Genomic DNA, 16,562 nt, shown 5'->3' on the forward strand with positions numbered 1-16,562 from the left:
CTGTATACGTTGTCATTGACTTAAAAAATAACTTTCACTCTAGTGTGTAGTATGCCATTTTCATTTTTCAAATATGAAGTTTTTTAAGAATGAGAATATCATTAAAGAAATACTGCTAATACATGAAAAAAAAGCCCTCATTATCTTTTCATCCTAGTATAAGGACTAATACCATTATAGGATTTTTTCATCCAGACTCCTTTTTCAAAGTTACAATCCTAATAGGCATGTAAGTTAGTACACTGCTTCTGCTTAATGTTATCTCAGTGCATATTTATTGTTGTCTGTTACTATAGTCAGCATAAACTTCAGCTAAAGTTTATGATAGATTCATTCGATGGATGTAACATGTCCTTAAAATTCCCTATGATTGAATATTTTGGTCATTTCCAATTTTTTATATACAAAATGGAGTTCCCTAAGTGGATTTTCCGTGTCACAAGACACAAGACAAACCAACAGTGGACCCACAACTAGAGTATATGAAAGGCTTGTATAAATCAAAAAATAAAATAAAATAATAAAAAGACAGAACCTAATACAAAAAGATAGCAATGTTGGTAAGCAGCTTAATTAGGTATTTTGCAAAAGGGCTTGCCAAGTGGCAAATGGGAATATGAAAAGATGCCCAACAGCACATTGCTCAACAGGAAAATGAGAATTAATACAGTGAAATATGAGTGCATACCTACTACAATTACAAACACTAAAAAACAAGAAAAACCAATTATAAGTATGTAGGGAAACAGGATTTATTTTATACTGTAGGCAGGAATGTCAATGGGATAGCACTATTCTAGAAACAGTTTGGTTTTTTTGTACATAGTTGAATGTATGGACATGGACTATACTCCAGCACTTCCATTTCTATGTATATACCTATTAAAAATGTATGACCATGCATACTAAAGGACATGTACAAGAATTTTTATGACGGCATTATTTATAATAGCCACCAAACCAGAAATCACCTGTGTTCCATCAGTATTCATGCAACAAAATACTATATAGCAGTGAAAATGATCCAACTATAGCCATATGCAGCAACATGGATAAATAAGGTTTTTTTGTACCCAATTGATAGTTATTATAACAGCTGATTCTGTGAGTGTGGACAAATTTCTACTCCTGTTAAAATTATTTTTTTTTTTGGTAAATACATTTCTACCTTTGACTATCACTGATGCTTTTCAAATTTTTAATTATAGGATTTACTTAAATCCATTGTTTTGAGAATGAAGAGGGCAGTGGAAGATGATATCTTTATCCCTCTGTATCCAAAGAGGTAAGAGCTGTTAATTTCTAGATTGTTTGAAATAGCTGATCATAGAATACAGATTTAAGAATGTAATGCAAAAGAACTTGTAGTGTTTTCAAAATGTGTACACATATTCTATGAGGATGCAAATTGAGATTTCAACAAGTATTTCTCAGTTACCTACTTTATGCTGTACTTTATGTTTGGCACTTAGATGTATTTTTGTTTGGTTGATTTTGGTTTTGGTTTTATATATATCCTAGGAACATAGCAGGTGACATAGAGTGGTAAAGAGCACAAGTTCAAGAGCACAAGTCCACTGTTAGTAGATATTTTTATGTTTTTTTCATCTATAAAATAAGGATAGAATAAGGCACTAAGCCTACCTCACAGGATATTAAGGAGATGAAGAGAGTGACAGCAGTGCCTGGCACAGAGGAAGCACAACGCTGAGGAACCAGAAACTGCACCTGTAAATTCTGCAGTCACTTTAAATTATGAAACAAGTAGTATTTGATGTATGATCTTACATTTCGTTAGAAGACATTAATTATAATGATGCATGAACTATAGCAGTCCAGTGAGTACTGACAGGATGGAGGAGCTTTATTGAAAAGGAAAAAAGGAACCTCAAAGCTTTCTGATTTATTTTGAGTCATGAGATGTCTACATGTAAAAATTCTGTCATGGTAAATTTTGCTTTGTAATGTTTTAGATAGGTAATGCATTCACATGGTTCAGATGTATGAATGTGTATATTATTTATTTATTTATAAATATGAATTATGTTATTAAAATAATATATTAAATAATAAAATATTATTTACATTAAAATGAAAAGTTTTACTCCCACCCTGACTCAGTTTTTGCCCTTCTCCCTCTACTCACATGTGTTTGCATTAATAATCACCTTGAGTAATTTTTATTTTTCAAGGCTTTCTTCATGCAAACAGAAGTACTTATATAGGCTATAATCTTACGTTACCCTCCTTTCTACAGCAAAGGAAGTATACTGTTAACAGTTGTAATCTGTTTTGTACCTTTTTTTCGCTTAGTAACTCTTTGAGATCTTTCTTTACATGTCATCTATCATGTACAGTTTCCTCATTTTTTTTTTAAGCTGCAAAGTTTGCCATCACTTAGATGTCCTGTGACTGGTGGTCATGGGAGTGGTGAACTATTATCATCACTGATGTTGTAAACAATGTTATAGACATATTCTGTTCTTGTGCACGTATATCTACAACTGGCATTCTCAGAAATGGGATCATTGGGCAGAGTATGCATACATTTGTAATTCCAGTGGATATCATCAGACAATCTCTGTTTATATTCCATTAAGGTTTAGTGTGATTGGTTTAAAAGAAAATCTGATCTTAAACTCTGATTCTGAAAGACTAATAGTCCTTTGCATTTTCTCCTTTCTCTTTCTTTTTTTTTCTAATTAGTGCTGTAGAAAACAAAACATCACCACATTCAAAGTTCCAAGAAAGACAGTTCTGGTCAGGCCTAAAGGTGAGCAAAAACTGCAAAAAATGAAAAGGCAAATTTTGTAAAAATCCTGTTTACTATAGAACAAAGAACAACAAACTTCTTCTGTAAGAATGAGATAGTATTTTAGGCTTTGTGGTTCACATGGTCTCTATCAAATTACTCAGCTCTGCCACTGTAGCAGAAAAAACAGTACATAAACGGATGAGCATGGCTGTGTTTGAATCAAACTTATGAACACTGAAATTTGAATGTCAAGTAATTTTCTCATGGTTAAAGACAGGTTTAAAATATCTTGCTTAAAGACTGGTTTAAAATGTCCTTGAAAAATGTTAAAACCATTCTTAGCTTAGGGATTCTACAAAAAAACAGGCGACAGGCTAGATTTAACCCACATGCTATAGTTGGCTAACCGCTGGCCTTAAAATTATTGCTAAGTCAGTGGCAGTAGGGATGGGAAGGAGAAGAGGGTTCAAACAATCTTTAGAAGGAAGCTTTGAAAGGACTTGATAATTGATCGAGGGAAGATACATCCGGGACAATTAGAGATACAGAGTTCTAAGAGGTGGTTGGATACATGCATCTGAATTTCAGGAGACAGATCTGAGCTGGAGATTTGGGAGTCCCCTACCTGTAGGCAATATTTGGAGCCATGGTCATGAATGACAAGCTCTAAGGAAACTGAATGAAGCAAGAGAAGTAGGCTAAGGACAGAACCTTGGGAAATAAAGAAGAGAACGTAGAGCCTTCAGGGAAACTGTAGAATCAGTTGTGAGCCTAAGGATGATCACAAGAAAATGGCCTCAAGGAAGCTAAATGAAAGATTTTCAAGAATAAAGAAAAGAGTGTTAAATGCCACCAAAGAGAATTAAGAGAAAGACTGAAAATGTTTCTTGGATTTGACAATTAGAAGGACATAGGTGACCTCAGCAAGAGTGTTTTAATAGTGTGAATTAATATTTGTCATGTGTTGAATAGGGGAAAAGGCTTTCTGGGAAGAGGGAACAACATCAACAATGAGATAAAATGTGAAAAAATATTACATTTTAGTAAAACTAATAAATATAGTACTGGAAAGAAACTAGGCAAGCACCATAAAATTCACAGAAAGATCTAAATTTAGTAGAGGGAAAGGGCAACCAATATTTATTTTATAAGACTTTGTTATGATTACTTAATCCGCATTATCTTCAGACTCACAGGTGATTATTAATTTTTATGTATCAGAGCAGTGAAACTCTCAGCATTGAATGCCTTCTCAAGGTCACATGTCGGTAATATTGTCCCCAGTTTTGACAGTAGTTCTTTATGAATCATGTGGTTCTATGGTCTTAAACTCGATGGCCCCTGGCTCTGAGAGAAAATGAATTGGGAAAGAGGATTATTTATCTGGGAAGGCTCTAGTGAAGTTACTTGAGACTGACTTGGGGATGGTTATCTTAGAAAATGAAAATAAGATGAGCAAATACATGGAGGAGTCTGGAAAGAATCAAGTATTTATTCAGAGATGGTCTATTCTAAACTGGACAGTTCCAACAGGGCTAATTGTAGTGAGAATTTGAGTTAGACCAACTCCTTAGGTTTGTTAGAGACTATTACAGTTTCTTTTTGGAGAAAAGGTACATATTTACGTGATGTTTTAATTTAGCTCTTCCGCAATATTCTTCTTTGGAATGGACTTCTTACAGATGACACCTTGCAAGAACTAGGACTAGGGAAGCTGCTAAATCGTTACCTTCTTATAGCTCTTCTCAATGCCACACCGGGGCCAGATGTGGTTAAAAAGTGCAACCAGGTAAGTTGTGTAGTAACTGATTCTAATTTTCATTTCTAAAAAAATTAGCTATTAAAATCTATTACTGAGCAAAATAATTAAATGTGTGGTACTCATATAAAAATAGACAAATGAATGTAACAAACTAGAAATCCAGAGCACCTCTTCCATATTTAAGAAATAGCATACTGGTTCGAAAAGGAAAAATCACTTCATAAATGATGCTAGATGGCTGGCTGTTTACAAAAAGGAATGTTAGATCCTCACCTCTCACTATACACCAATAAAAATTTCAGATAAAATTTTTTAAAATATAAAAATGAAACTGTAAAATATACTAAGTGGTAAATGACTGTGCTTGAGAGTGAGGGAGTTCCTTCTAAACTTAAAGACAAAAGGAGAAATTCTGAGAAAAAGTAATAGACTTGATAAAAAATATAAAACTTCAGTGGATCAAAAAACATAAAAACGGGAAATAAAACATAAAACTGGGGAATGTGTGCATTGGGCTCACTATACTATTCTTTCCCCTGATGTTTATGTTTGAAATTTTCTGTAATAGAAAGGTAAAAAGAAAAGTGAAGAATATAGGAAATAAAAAGTTATTAACATGTAACAAAGATTAATCTTCACATTAAATAAAAAAGCTCTTTACAAATTAGTAAATAATTCAAATGTTCTGATTAAAAATGGCCGAAACACATGCAACAGTCAAGTCACCTAAAAGGATATGTAAAATTAACCTTAAAATATGTGAAAAATAATTAATAGTACTAATAATCAAAGAAATGGAAATTATTTATAGTAAGGATATTTATTTTACAAGTTGTGTTGGCAACATTTTTTTGCTGTTGTTTTAATTCCAGTGTTATAAACACAAGAAAACAACAGTTCCATCATTGCAGGGCACCATTCACCTAGAGTATGCAGTGCAGTGGTTCTAGAAAAGTCTCCTGCACTGGTAGAAGGAAGGATACAGCTCTTTGGAGAATATTTTGGCATTATGGATACAATACTTTTAAGTTTATATTCTTTGGCTTTGCCAAACTAAGTTGAAAATTAAAGATTCACATATAGATTTTAAGTATAAAGAATATTGTTACAGCATTATTATAATAGAAGATAGTTGGAAACACCTAAATATCCCTAAAAACATGATGGTCTTCTCATAAGATAAAAAAGTGAAAGGAAAATAAATCTCAGGACCTGTCTTAGATGCTTTTGGGTTCACGAAAGTTATGTTTTTGAAGAATTTTTAAGAATATGGGGAAATACTTATTTTATAATATGATTTAAACACATACACACACACAAAACTGTTCCCAGGTAGAATAGGGTACAGCTGCTTGTTCTCACAGTCCAATAGCAAGATGCAGACAGATTGGGAAAGAAGGGAGCTTATTTCTGCAAACAGTTAAAGAGAAAAGGTTTTAGTAACTCACCAGACCAACTGAAAGTTACAAGTTTGTTTTTTTCAGCACTTGCATGCATTCTAAGCTCCATGCTACTTGTGAGTGCACCTACAATTGAGAGTGTTGCATTCAGTATATATCTAATCTTTAACTAGGGTCTGGGGTATGGAAAGCTTTGTCTAGAGTATTGGAAAGTTTTTAAATCTTAAGTGGGGCCTGGTACAAGGAGTATGTGTAAGAACACTTTTATTATTTGATCAGACTTTAAGGTCTGGGAAAACCCAGGTGGGGTCTTAATGGGTTTGTTTTTGCATTTCAGCCAGCCCTTGTACTCAGGCATCAATTTCTCCAGTTCTTTAATGTTTAACTTACACATTCATCAAAATTATAGAAAAGGGTTAGTGAAAATTGATTTATTCTAGTTGCTAATAGAAATCTAGCCTGCCATAAAACTATACATCAATTATTAGCCAACCATGATTGTTCTGGCTATAGTTTTTATATCATACAGTTTTAAGCATTACATATTAAAAATTTAAATAATCATCCATGTTATTTTGTTCAGGTTTAGTTTAGTCCCCTCTGACCATAGAGTCTATTACAAAGTGGAGCAGAAGAAATATATTTACACAGCATTCTCTCCACAGCATATGGTTAGAAAACCAGGCCAAGAAAATAGATTTTTAGTGCTGGGATCACTAATGGAAAAGTTACATGGTTTAATGAGAATTTTATTGAGACTTGTGATACAAAAATAAGAGGAAAACAAGTGCAAGTGGCATTGAATTCCAAGCCAGTAAAGGCTGGTTTTAAAACTTTTAAAAAGAGACAGTTTGTATAACAAAACCTGTAGGATCTTCTGCCTTAGGCAGTCAGTGTGTCTGATTTTTCCTGAATAGTTGAAACAGGTAATTAAGGAATAGAGTAAGTCTTTTTCCTCAACCGTATTTTAAATGCTGACCAACCTTAGAAAGAGCACATTCTAGAACTTTTATTTAGTATGTTATATAATATATAGGGTGCATGTTAATTTTTTCCCCAACTCTCTATTTTCTATAAATAATGATCTTGTTGTTACCAACTGTAGCATAATCTATGTGATTGTCTAGGAATTTCTTTGAATAGTGTGATATTGTGGCAGGCCATGTTTCCATTAGCAAACAGAACAGTCGGTTTCCACAAACCCATTACTATAATTTTTATGAATGCATAAGATAATATTAAAAAACTGGAGAAACTGGTACCTGAGTACAAGAACTGGAATGCAAAAACCAACCCATTAGACCCCACCTGGGTTTTCTAGAATAATAAAAGCATTCTTACACATAGACCTCGTTCTGTCTTAAGAAACTTTCCAAGACTAGAGAAAGCTTTCCCGACCTTAGTCCCTTTAAAGATTAGACAGAGACTGAATGAAACACTCCCACTTGTAGGTACAATCCCACATGTAGCGTGGAGCTTTAAATATATACAAGCACTAGAAAAAAGCTTATAACTTTGAGTTGGTCTGGTGAGTTACTCTGACCTCCCTGTAACTGGTTGCAGAAATAAACCCCCTTCTTTCCCCACTGTCTGCATCTTGTTTTGGGACCTCAAGAACAAGCAACCAGACCTTGTTCTCTCAGGGATCAATGAATTTTTCCTTTCTCTCCTTTTCCCTCCCTTTTTTTTCTCTGATTTCTGCTATGAGGAAGGTTTTTTTTTCCTTTTAAAATTTTTCTAACATTCTTTCAAAACTTTTCTCAAAATCTTAAATTACTGTTAGGATGACATTGATAAAATGTAATTTCTATTTCCAAAAGAAAAATTGAATGAAGCTACATTGATTCATTTTGCTGTTTTATACTTAAAGCAATGTTGTAAATTGATAGACGATAACCATAATTAATTTCTTTCATTCTCTATATCTTCCATTTGATTCCTTAACTCTTAATTTATACAGATCATGTGCTAGGCCACCCAATTTCTTTATAATAGTGAATGTATGTATTTTAGAGTTGTATTGACCAAATATTTTGTTTCTTAGACGTTTCTGGGTTTTAGTTGTAAATTATGTTTTGTACAGATTTCATGACTCACAAGAGTATAGAATTACTAGCACTACTAGGGAATGTTCATAGAGAGTAGTGTATTTTAAGTTCTTACCATTAAAGAATGAATTTTCAAAACATAGCCTTTGACACAAAGGGAAATTTTTACAAATTTTTATTTAACCATAAACTACAAAATGGGGAGAATGATATTCAGCTTGCAGTATCACTATGAGATTCTGTTAGCAAGAGTTATTAGATAACTGTCATTGTAAACCAGCCATGTGTTTTGATTAACAGGTGGCAGCATGTCTACCAGAAAACTGGTTTGAAAATTCTGCCATGAGGACATCTATTCCACAGCTAGAAAACTTCATTCACTTTTTATTGCAGTCTGCACATAAATTATCTAGAAGTGAATTCAGGTAATGCATATTTTATTTTCACCTCTATAAACATAGTTCAAGTATTCTGTATGCTCTCTGCAATTTTTAGAAAGATTTGCATTTTTACTATACTTTAAAAAATTTGTTGAGACTTTGTGATACTGTAGGGTTAGTAGATATTTTTATGGTGACCTTTGGGATGGCTTATGTATATTCATATTTTAAAACATAAATCTCTCCCATATTAAGCACATTCAAAAAACTATAGCACAGGGGAATATAGAATTAAAACTATAAATCAAAAACCTTTTATTAAGCAGTTTTTAAATGTGCTTTTAATTTTCCTGACCATTTTTAAAGACTCAGCAGTTACTAAGTACAGGTCTTCAGCTTAGTATTTATCCAGCAGTAGCTAGCTATCTGTTCTGAATGTTTCATTCACAGCACCAGATGTTCAGGGGCTTAAACACAGTGATATTCCTATTAACTACGTCTTCAAAAAAAATTATTAAGCCCAGATTTGGCTGGGCACAGTGGCTCACATCTGTAATGTCAGCACTATAGGAGGCTGAGGTAGGAGAATCACTTGAACCCAGGAGTTTGAGAACAGTCTGGGAAACATAGCAAGACCCTGTCTCTAGAACAAAAAATTTAAAAAATTAGCCAGGCATGGTGGCACATGCCTGATTCCCAGCTACCGAGGATGCAGAGGTGGGAAGATTGCTTAAGCTGGGAGGTTGAGGATGCAATGAGCTATGATTGTGTCACTGTACTCCAGTCTGGCCAACAGAGCAAGACCAAGTCCCTTCAAAAAAAAAAAAAAAAAAGGCCCAGATTTGTATTATTTGCTAATGTCATGATGTGTGAATACGCTCCCACCATTGCTCCCACCACAATGTTTCATAAAAGCTGATAGCAACACAGCACTACTAAAATTTCTGATGATAGACTTACTCTGTGGTCTTCTACTTTTTACAGTAATTCACATTGGAATTTGCGGGAATACATCCACTAATGGTCTACATTTGAACTTTATAATTAATTGGAGATGGAAGCATCTCTCTGTATTTTCTGCTACTTTTAGATATTGGCTTAAGGTAAAGCTTTTGTTTTAGATTAACAGCAGATGATTAGGTTATGAATTGACCACTGTTCCCTCTACATTGCATTTTTAAAGGGAGAAATTTGTTTTTGTGGTTTTTTTTTTTTTTTCAGGAATGAAGTTGAAGAAATAATTCTTATTTTGGTGAAAATAAAAGCTTTGAATCAAGCAAAATCCTTCATAGGAGAGCATCACCTAGACCACCTTAAATCACTAATTAAAGAAGATTGAATAAATTTTATAGGAAAATGCTAAAATTTTAATATAGTTACACTCAATTCCTTTGCTTGAGAAGAAGCTGGTGCCTCTTCTTTATTCCCTGTAATAGAAGGTAGGATTTGCAAAAAAATGAGACTCTACCTCTGCATTCTCCCCATCCTCAACCTTCTGGCATCATGAAAAGCTGCCATGATTCTGTGGTGTTCTAAGAAATTAAATGCACTGGAGCATTAAGAGGTCAATGTGTTTCCCTTTGATTTTATTGACTGGTCTTTCAATTTTCTTAAAAGGGGAACTGGAGAAACTTTGCCATAGCTTAGGTGAACCATAATAACATCTTTTAGTTCTCTTTAACTACCTTTATTTAAAAATAAATTAATATGAAAAGCTCAGTTGGAGTAAATTATTTGCAAAGTATAAATGAGTAAGGCATTTACTGATTATCAAATTGTCCTTTAGAAATCTGTACCAATTTAATGTACCAACACAAGTGTGAGTGCCAATGAATCCCTACCAGCAGTAGGTATTATCATTTTTTAAAATGCATTGAAAATTTAATAGGTAAAAATAATCTTATTTTAATAGTTTATTTTGTTTTGGCTGTTAGAGAGTGAACATACAGATTTTGGCCATTTGTAATTATTTTTGAAATATCCATCTTTTTCTTGTGGACTTTAAGACATTTATATTTCTAAAGATATTGATCTTTTGCCCATGCTATGTGGCAGTTTTCCTTATTTGCCATTTTTCTTTTAATTTTGTCTTTTATTTTTTGAGACAGGGTCTGCCACTGTCACCAAGGCTGGAGTATAGTGGCACTTTCTCATCTCACAGCAACCTCTGCCTCCTGGGTTTAAGCAATCCTCCCACCTCAGCCTTTCAAGCAGCTGGGACTACAGGCATGTACCACCGTGCCCAGCTGATTTTTGTATCTTTTTGTGGAGGTGTTTTGAAACATTGGGTCTCAAACTCCTGATCTAAAGCAATCTACCCACCTTAACCTCCCAAAGTGCTGGGATTACAGGCTGGAGCCACCATATTTGGCCTTTCTTTTAATTTTGTTGATGTTTTTTGTTGCATTAAGTCATTACTTGTTACCAGGTTACTACTTTGTTGTTGTTTTTTTTGTCATTGGTGGTAGGACTAAGAAGGCAGCAGTTATTTTAAATACTCAGAACATGTGATACCTTTTTTGATAAAAATATTTGTCTAATAAGACTGAGGCAGGATAATCAAAAGAAATTAAGAAAATTTTCTAAAATGTTAGTTTACTAGTAATTTTTCTAAGTCTACTTACTAACTAACTTAATGGAAACCGTAAATACATTTTGCAAATTGTTGCCCAAAAGATAATTGGAAAAAATTGATTATATTGTAGGATTTGAATATATAGCCGACTTTTATGTCACCCCCTACCTTCAAAACTGAGTATAATTTATTTTAGGAGTTGGGTGTGTTATGTCTATTATAGCAGTGAGTATTTGTGATTCACCGAAGAATTTTTTAATGTTTATATTAGCTACACAAATTATACAAGAATAGAATCTCATCTAGAAAATTCAAACCATTGTTGAAAAGCAGTTAACATTTCTGCACTACTGTTGTCCCCAGAGGTAACTGCTGTTTTCATTTTAATGTTATCCTTTACCTCTTCTCTATTTACAGAAATGTTACGTGTTTGTATGTGTACATAAAGTTTTGGATTTTTTTACATAAGTAGCCGATACTTTATTGCATATGAAATTTGTCATTTTTTTCTATTAAAATACACATTTGGAAATTACCCTCTGACTTCTGGGTTTTTAACTAAAGATATGTTGGATATTTCCTTTATATTTTTAAGTTCAGCAGAGAAACCTTCCTAGCTTTTTGTGGAAAATATTAAAACTGCTTTCAAAATTACAGATTGACTTAAACTGCTGTAGTCAATTAAATTTCATTATACCTGGAGTTTTAACCCCAAGGTTTTTATATGGCCTATACCTTAATTCAAAAATTTACCTAAATCTCAATGGAAAATTATTTTTTTTCTTACTACTACGAAATGGATGAAATAGAGAGGGGTAACACAACTAGCAAGAACAAAACATTGAGTTGGCAAATCATACCACATCTTAATTCTTTCCCTGGATTTTTTTCAGCTTTTCATTCACATAAAGAATGTAAAATTTGGCTGGGCACAGTGGCTCGTGCCTGTAATCCCAGCACTTTGGGAGACTGGGGCGGGCATATCACCTGAGGTCAGGAGTTCATGACCAGCCTGACCAACATGGAGAAACCTCTACTAAAAATACAAAATTAGCCAGGCGTGGTGGTGCACATCTGTAATCTCAGCTACTCAGGAGGCTGAGGCAGGAGAATTGCTTGAACCCGGGAAGCGGAAGTTGCGGTGAGCCGAGACAGTGACATCGCACTCCAGCCTGGACAACGAGCGAAACTCCATCTCAAAAAGAAAAGTGAAATTTTTGCAGAATCAGACAGATGACTTTAAAGAATTTTTTTCATGATGAAAAAACCATCTCAAAACAATCGATTTTTGCATTTCTTAGGTCCTTGACAAAATGATACTTAGATATACCTAAGAAATGCCGTGTGATACAAATCCTGAAAAAGACATCATGAGAAAATAACAGCAATATCTATCATGAATGTAGAAATAAAACTCCTTAAAATAGCAAATCAAATCCAGCAATGTATAAAAAAATGGTAATATATCATAACCAAATAGGGTTTGTTTGGAAAGTAAGGTTGGTTTAGCATTAGAAAGTCAGCCAGTGTAATCACTCATAAACAGAATAAAGGAGAAAATCCACATCTCGATGACTGTACCAACGAATCATCTCTTACTACAAAAAAGTGTTTGACAAAATTCAGCACCCCCGAGACTACAAAAACCTTTCAGCAAAGTAGGTATCTAAATTCCTCAATCTGATAAAGGGCATCTGTGAGAAAAATCTATACCTAACATATAGGTGAAATATTAAAGCAAGCATTTCTGCTCTCACCATTTTCTGTTCAGTATTGTTCCAGAAGACATAGTCATACAATCAGTCAAGAAAAAAGTAGGCATAAACATTGAAAAGAGTTAAGATAGTCCATTAGTTCACCAGATGCAGTGGCTCAACCTGTAATCCCAACACTTTGTAAGACTGAGCTGGGAGAATTGTTTGATGCCCGGAGTTCAAGATGAGCCTTGGCAACAAGCTTGTTGTAAACATGAAGAGAAATGAAATGTCTTACACAGCATCCAGCACATAGGAGCCTTCTAATGAGGCAGAATAGCCTATCCCTGAAAAAGTGAAAGATACATCATTTCTCTAATCCTTCTAACAGGATAAACTAAATTTTTGATCTTTCTTGAATTATATAAAAGGCTTAGGGAGTTATTTCTTTTAAGCTTATAACTTCCCATCACAACACTACAGGGTAGGTTAGAAAATATATACACTTGAACAACATGGTAGAGTAGGCACATTCAACATCAGAAACACTGAAAAACAAGCTGGGGCTGGGTGTGGTGGCTTACATCTGTACTTGCAGCACTTTGGGAAGCTAAGCTGAGAGGATCGCTTGAGGCCAGGAGTTCGAGATCAGCCTAGTCAGCATAGTGAGACCCCATCTTTAAAAAATAATTAAAAAAAAAAAAAAAAAAAAACAGGAACAGGCATAGCCAGTTTTGTCATAACTCTGGAAAACAGTAAAATGTTTTATAGCAATGAAGCAAATGCTGAATCAAGAACAAGCAACTTTAAAATGGTGAGAAAGCCTTCTGACATTTCTGTTTGCCTTTACCCCACAAGCTCCCTGGTGTTGCAGCAGTCTTGAAAACAGCAACTACATTCTGTGTTGGACCCTGATTCCCATTTCTAGAGGAAGCAGAGCAGAACTTACAAATTCTTGTTTAAGTCTCTTGTAGCCTGTTTGGGGCTACTTAAAGGATTGACAGAGCACTCATCGCTATTTTACCTAACTTAGAACTCAGGCCAGAAAAAGTAGCATCACTTGAAAAAAGTGCAAGGTGAACAAACAACCTGCAAACACCTGGGTTGAAAGACTATAGTCAAGATATCCAAAAACCTGTCTATGTTCTGGGAGAAAAGGCTACAAAGGAGTTTCTTTGGGAAATTAGAATATTCAACAGCACATACAGGGAGATTTAGAAAACTACCTGCATACATAGCAAGAAGGATGCTCAGACAAGACCTGCAAAGACCCTACAGTATTGGGGCTGATTGCTAGGCTCAGTACAAGCCTGGCTAAGTATTGAGGGAAGAGCCCAGCACAGAACCAATCTGTAAAAACTGGAAAGATTGGGAGAGATGTTTGTCAACTAGCTTTAACTCCTTTATTTTAGAAGTAAAACATGACATCTAGCAATTCCACTCAAGACATATACCCAAAAGAACTTAAATACATATACATACATACTTGTTATGTCAATATTTACTGCATTATTCACAATAGCCAAAAGGTAGAAATATCCCAACGTTCAACAGAAGATGGATGAAGAAATAGAATGTGTATACAATGGAATATTATTTAGTCATAAAAACAAATGAAATTGATACATGCCACAATACAGGTGAATCTTAGAAACATTATGCTATGTGAAGTAAGACAGACACAAAAGGACAAATATTGGATGGTTCTGCTAATAAGTAACTATAATAGGCAAATTAATAGAAGGTAGATTCAACCAAGCACAGTAGCTCATGCCTATAATCCTAGCACTTTGAGAGCCAAGGTGGAGGACTGCTTGAGGCCAGGAGCATAGGAAACATAGCAAGACCACATCTCTACAAAAAACCAGCCACATGTGCCTGTAGTCCTAGCTACTCAAGGAGGCTGAGGTGGGAGGATTCCTGGAGCCCAAAATTTTGAGGCTGCAGTGAGCTATGGTCACACCATTGCACTCCTACCTGGGTGATGGAATAAGGCCTTATCTCAAAAATGAAAGATTTGAGGTTACCTGGGGCTGGGAGAGATACAGGAGTGACGTTATTGCTTAACAGTTAACAGAATTTCGGTTTGGGGTGATGAGAAAATTTTGGAAACAGTAATAATAATTTCACAACACTGTGAAGGTAATTAATGCCTCTGAATTGTATGTCAAATGTTTACAATGGCAAATTATGTTATATATGTCCTACCACAATAAAAAAGCTTTAGACTATGCACATTTAATTTTATTTCTGGGGGAATATTTGTAAGAATTTTAAAGATATTCCTACAGAGTAAAAATCACGATGTTTTTGAGCACCTGTACTTACTTGAGCTGATCATACATATTTGCAGAGCTTTAGATCCTGAAATACACCCATCTACCATTCTACCAAGCTTGACACGTGTTTATCAAGGCAGTAAAAGAACAGGTTTTAATAGCTATCTTCTAACAAGATAAAGAGAAGAAAAGTAAAAGATACAGGCTCTTGTTAATCTTTTATTTTGAGAAGTTCTTTTTAGAGATTATCTCAACAAATAATCTAAAGAAGTGAAGGACAGGTTATCTATCACTTGTTGACAGTAGTTAGATGACTATATAATCATTAGTGAAAAAGATGAAGGAAGCAGCTGGAAGCTGCTGACAGACCCCTAGACAATCTCCCTGGACAGACCCCTCCAAGGAGATTGGAAGCCTCTATTCTAGAGAATCTGACCAAACCAAAACGTTCATGTGGAGGAGGGGACTCCCAAAAAAGCCCATTCAGATAACCCTAAAGTCAACCCCTTCCCACAGTCCAACGCTGTCCAAGTTTTTTAGTTCTTCATTCAACCATAAGACAGCCAAGGATTACCAGTATCCTGGAAAAGCCTGAAATATAGACAACAAAAATAAATACAGAAAGAAATTTGGAGTAAACAGATGTGCGAACTATTTTAAACGAAAAAAATACAAACACTATAATGAATCACCTTATCTATGAACAAACCCATAGATAAAGGCTTTTTCTTTATAAGAAAAGAAACTTTCACAAAGCAAGAAGGGTTCCTAAGATTTAAAAATAGCAAAGAGTTGGAAGATTGAGCTAAAGAGCTAAAAAACAAGAGACTGGGGTAGGAGAGGGAGGTAAGAAAACAGATAGCTGGTGCTGGATATCCAACATCCAAATAACAGTTGTGAGAACAAAGCAGCAGAGAATAAATCAACTGATGCTAAACATCTCCCAGATCCGACAGAAATGAGTTCCTACCTTGGAAAGATTCACCTAAAGTCCAATAAAATGGATAAATATAGACCCACACGAAGGCACAGCATCGTGAATTTTATATGAGAAACAGAAACCGAAATGGCTTTGGATTTCTCAATACAATAATGGAAATTAAGAAAATGGAGCAACAATATTTTTAAAGTTCTGAAAGAACATTACTTCCCACCTAAATGTATAAAATATCAATCAAACATGAAAGACATGCAATGTCTCAAAAACTTTACCTCCACCCAAACTTCCTCTAGAAGCTACCAAAGGAGGTGCTCCAACAAAACAAGTTAGTACTGAATAAAATGGAAAACATGGAATCTAGAAAGCAGCTGAGCACAGGAAAGAAGTTCGTCCTAAGATAGCTAGGAACCAGAGGGCAGATCTGAAGGTAACTCAATGGACAGTTTGGGAGTTGCCTGCAAGATTTAGGATACTACTGTACTTTTTAACCTGAGCGACAGTATGCCCAGGTGAATACGGACCAAATTATATGCTTTTCTTTAGCATGTTTGATTATATCACAGCTTTCCATTCTGTGCTGCATGGATCAGCAACAACACTCACATCATCCCAAAGGTACTGTTTTGACCTAATCCTAAAATAGAGTTTGATTCATCATGCTTTGAGAATAAAAAAATATACTTCCTTTAACCACATTTCTGTCACATTCAGTTACCCAGCCCATGCTAT

At 34.7% G+C, this 16,562-nt stretch overlaps 1 protein-coding gene across 6 annotated transcripts in view; it reads left to right on the plus strand.

Annotated features, from left to right (window-relative positions):
* The window catches only part of GCFC2 (GC-rich sequence DNA-binding factor 2), a 51,007-nt gene extending 39,552 nt beyond the window's left edge, over nucleotides 1-11,455 (plus strand). For 4 of the 6 annotated variants that reach the window (XR_004733475.3, XR_013526079.1, XM_035272144.3 and 1 more), the window contains 5 exons: nucleotides 1,209-1,285; nucleotides 2,707-2,773; nucleotides 4,398-4,544; nucleotides 8,266-8,390; nucleotides 9,567-11,455. Coding sequence is in view for 2 of the 6 variants with exons in the window: in XM_035272144.3 (XP_035128035.1) it covers nucleotides 1,209-1,285; nucleotides 2,707-2,773; nucleotides 4,398-4,544; nucleotides 8,266-8,390; nucleotides 9,567-9,684 (534 nt within the window). In the remaining 4 variants the exon portion in view is untranslated. Of the gene's footprint in view, nucleotides 1-1,208; nucleotides 1,286-2,706; nucleotides 2,774-4,397; nucleotides 4,545-8,265; nucleotides 8,391-9,329; nucleotides 9,449-9,566 lie in introns of all 6 variants that reach the window. The other 2 variants (XR_004733474.3, XR_013526078.1) reach the window with 1 other exon arrangement.
* Nucleotides 11,456-16,562: the final 5,107 nt, after the last annotated feature.

This window comes from Callithrix jacchus, chromosome 14 (genome assembly GCF_049354715.1).
Source record: "Callithrix jacchus isolate 240 chromosome 14, calJac240_pri, whole genome shotgun sequence".
Lineage (NCBI taxonomy): Eukaryota > Metazoa > Chordata > Mammalia > Primates > Cebidae > Callithrix > Callithrix jacchus.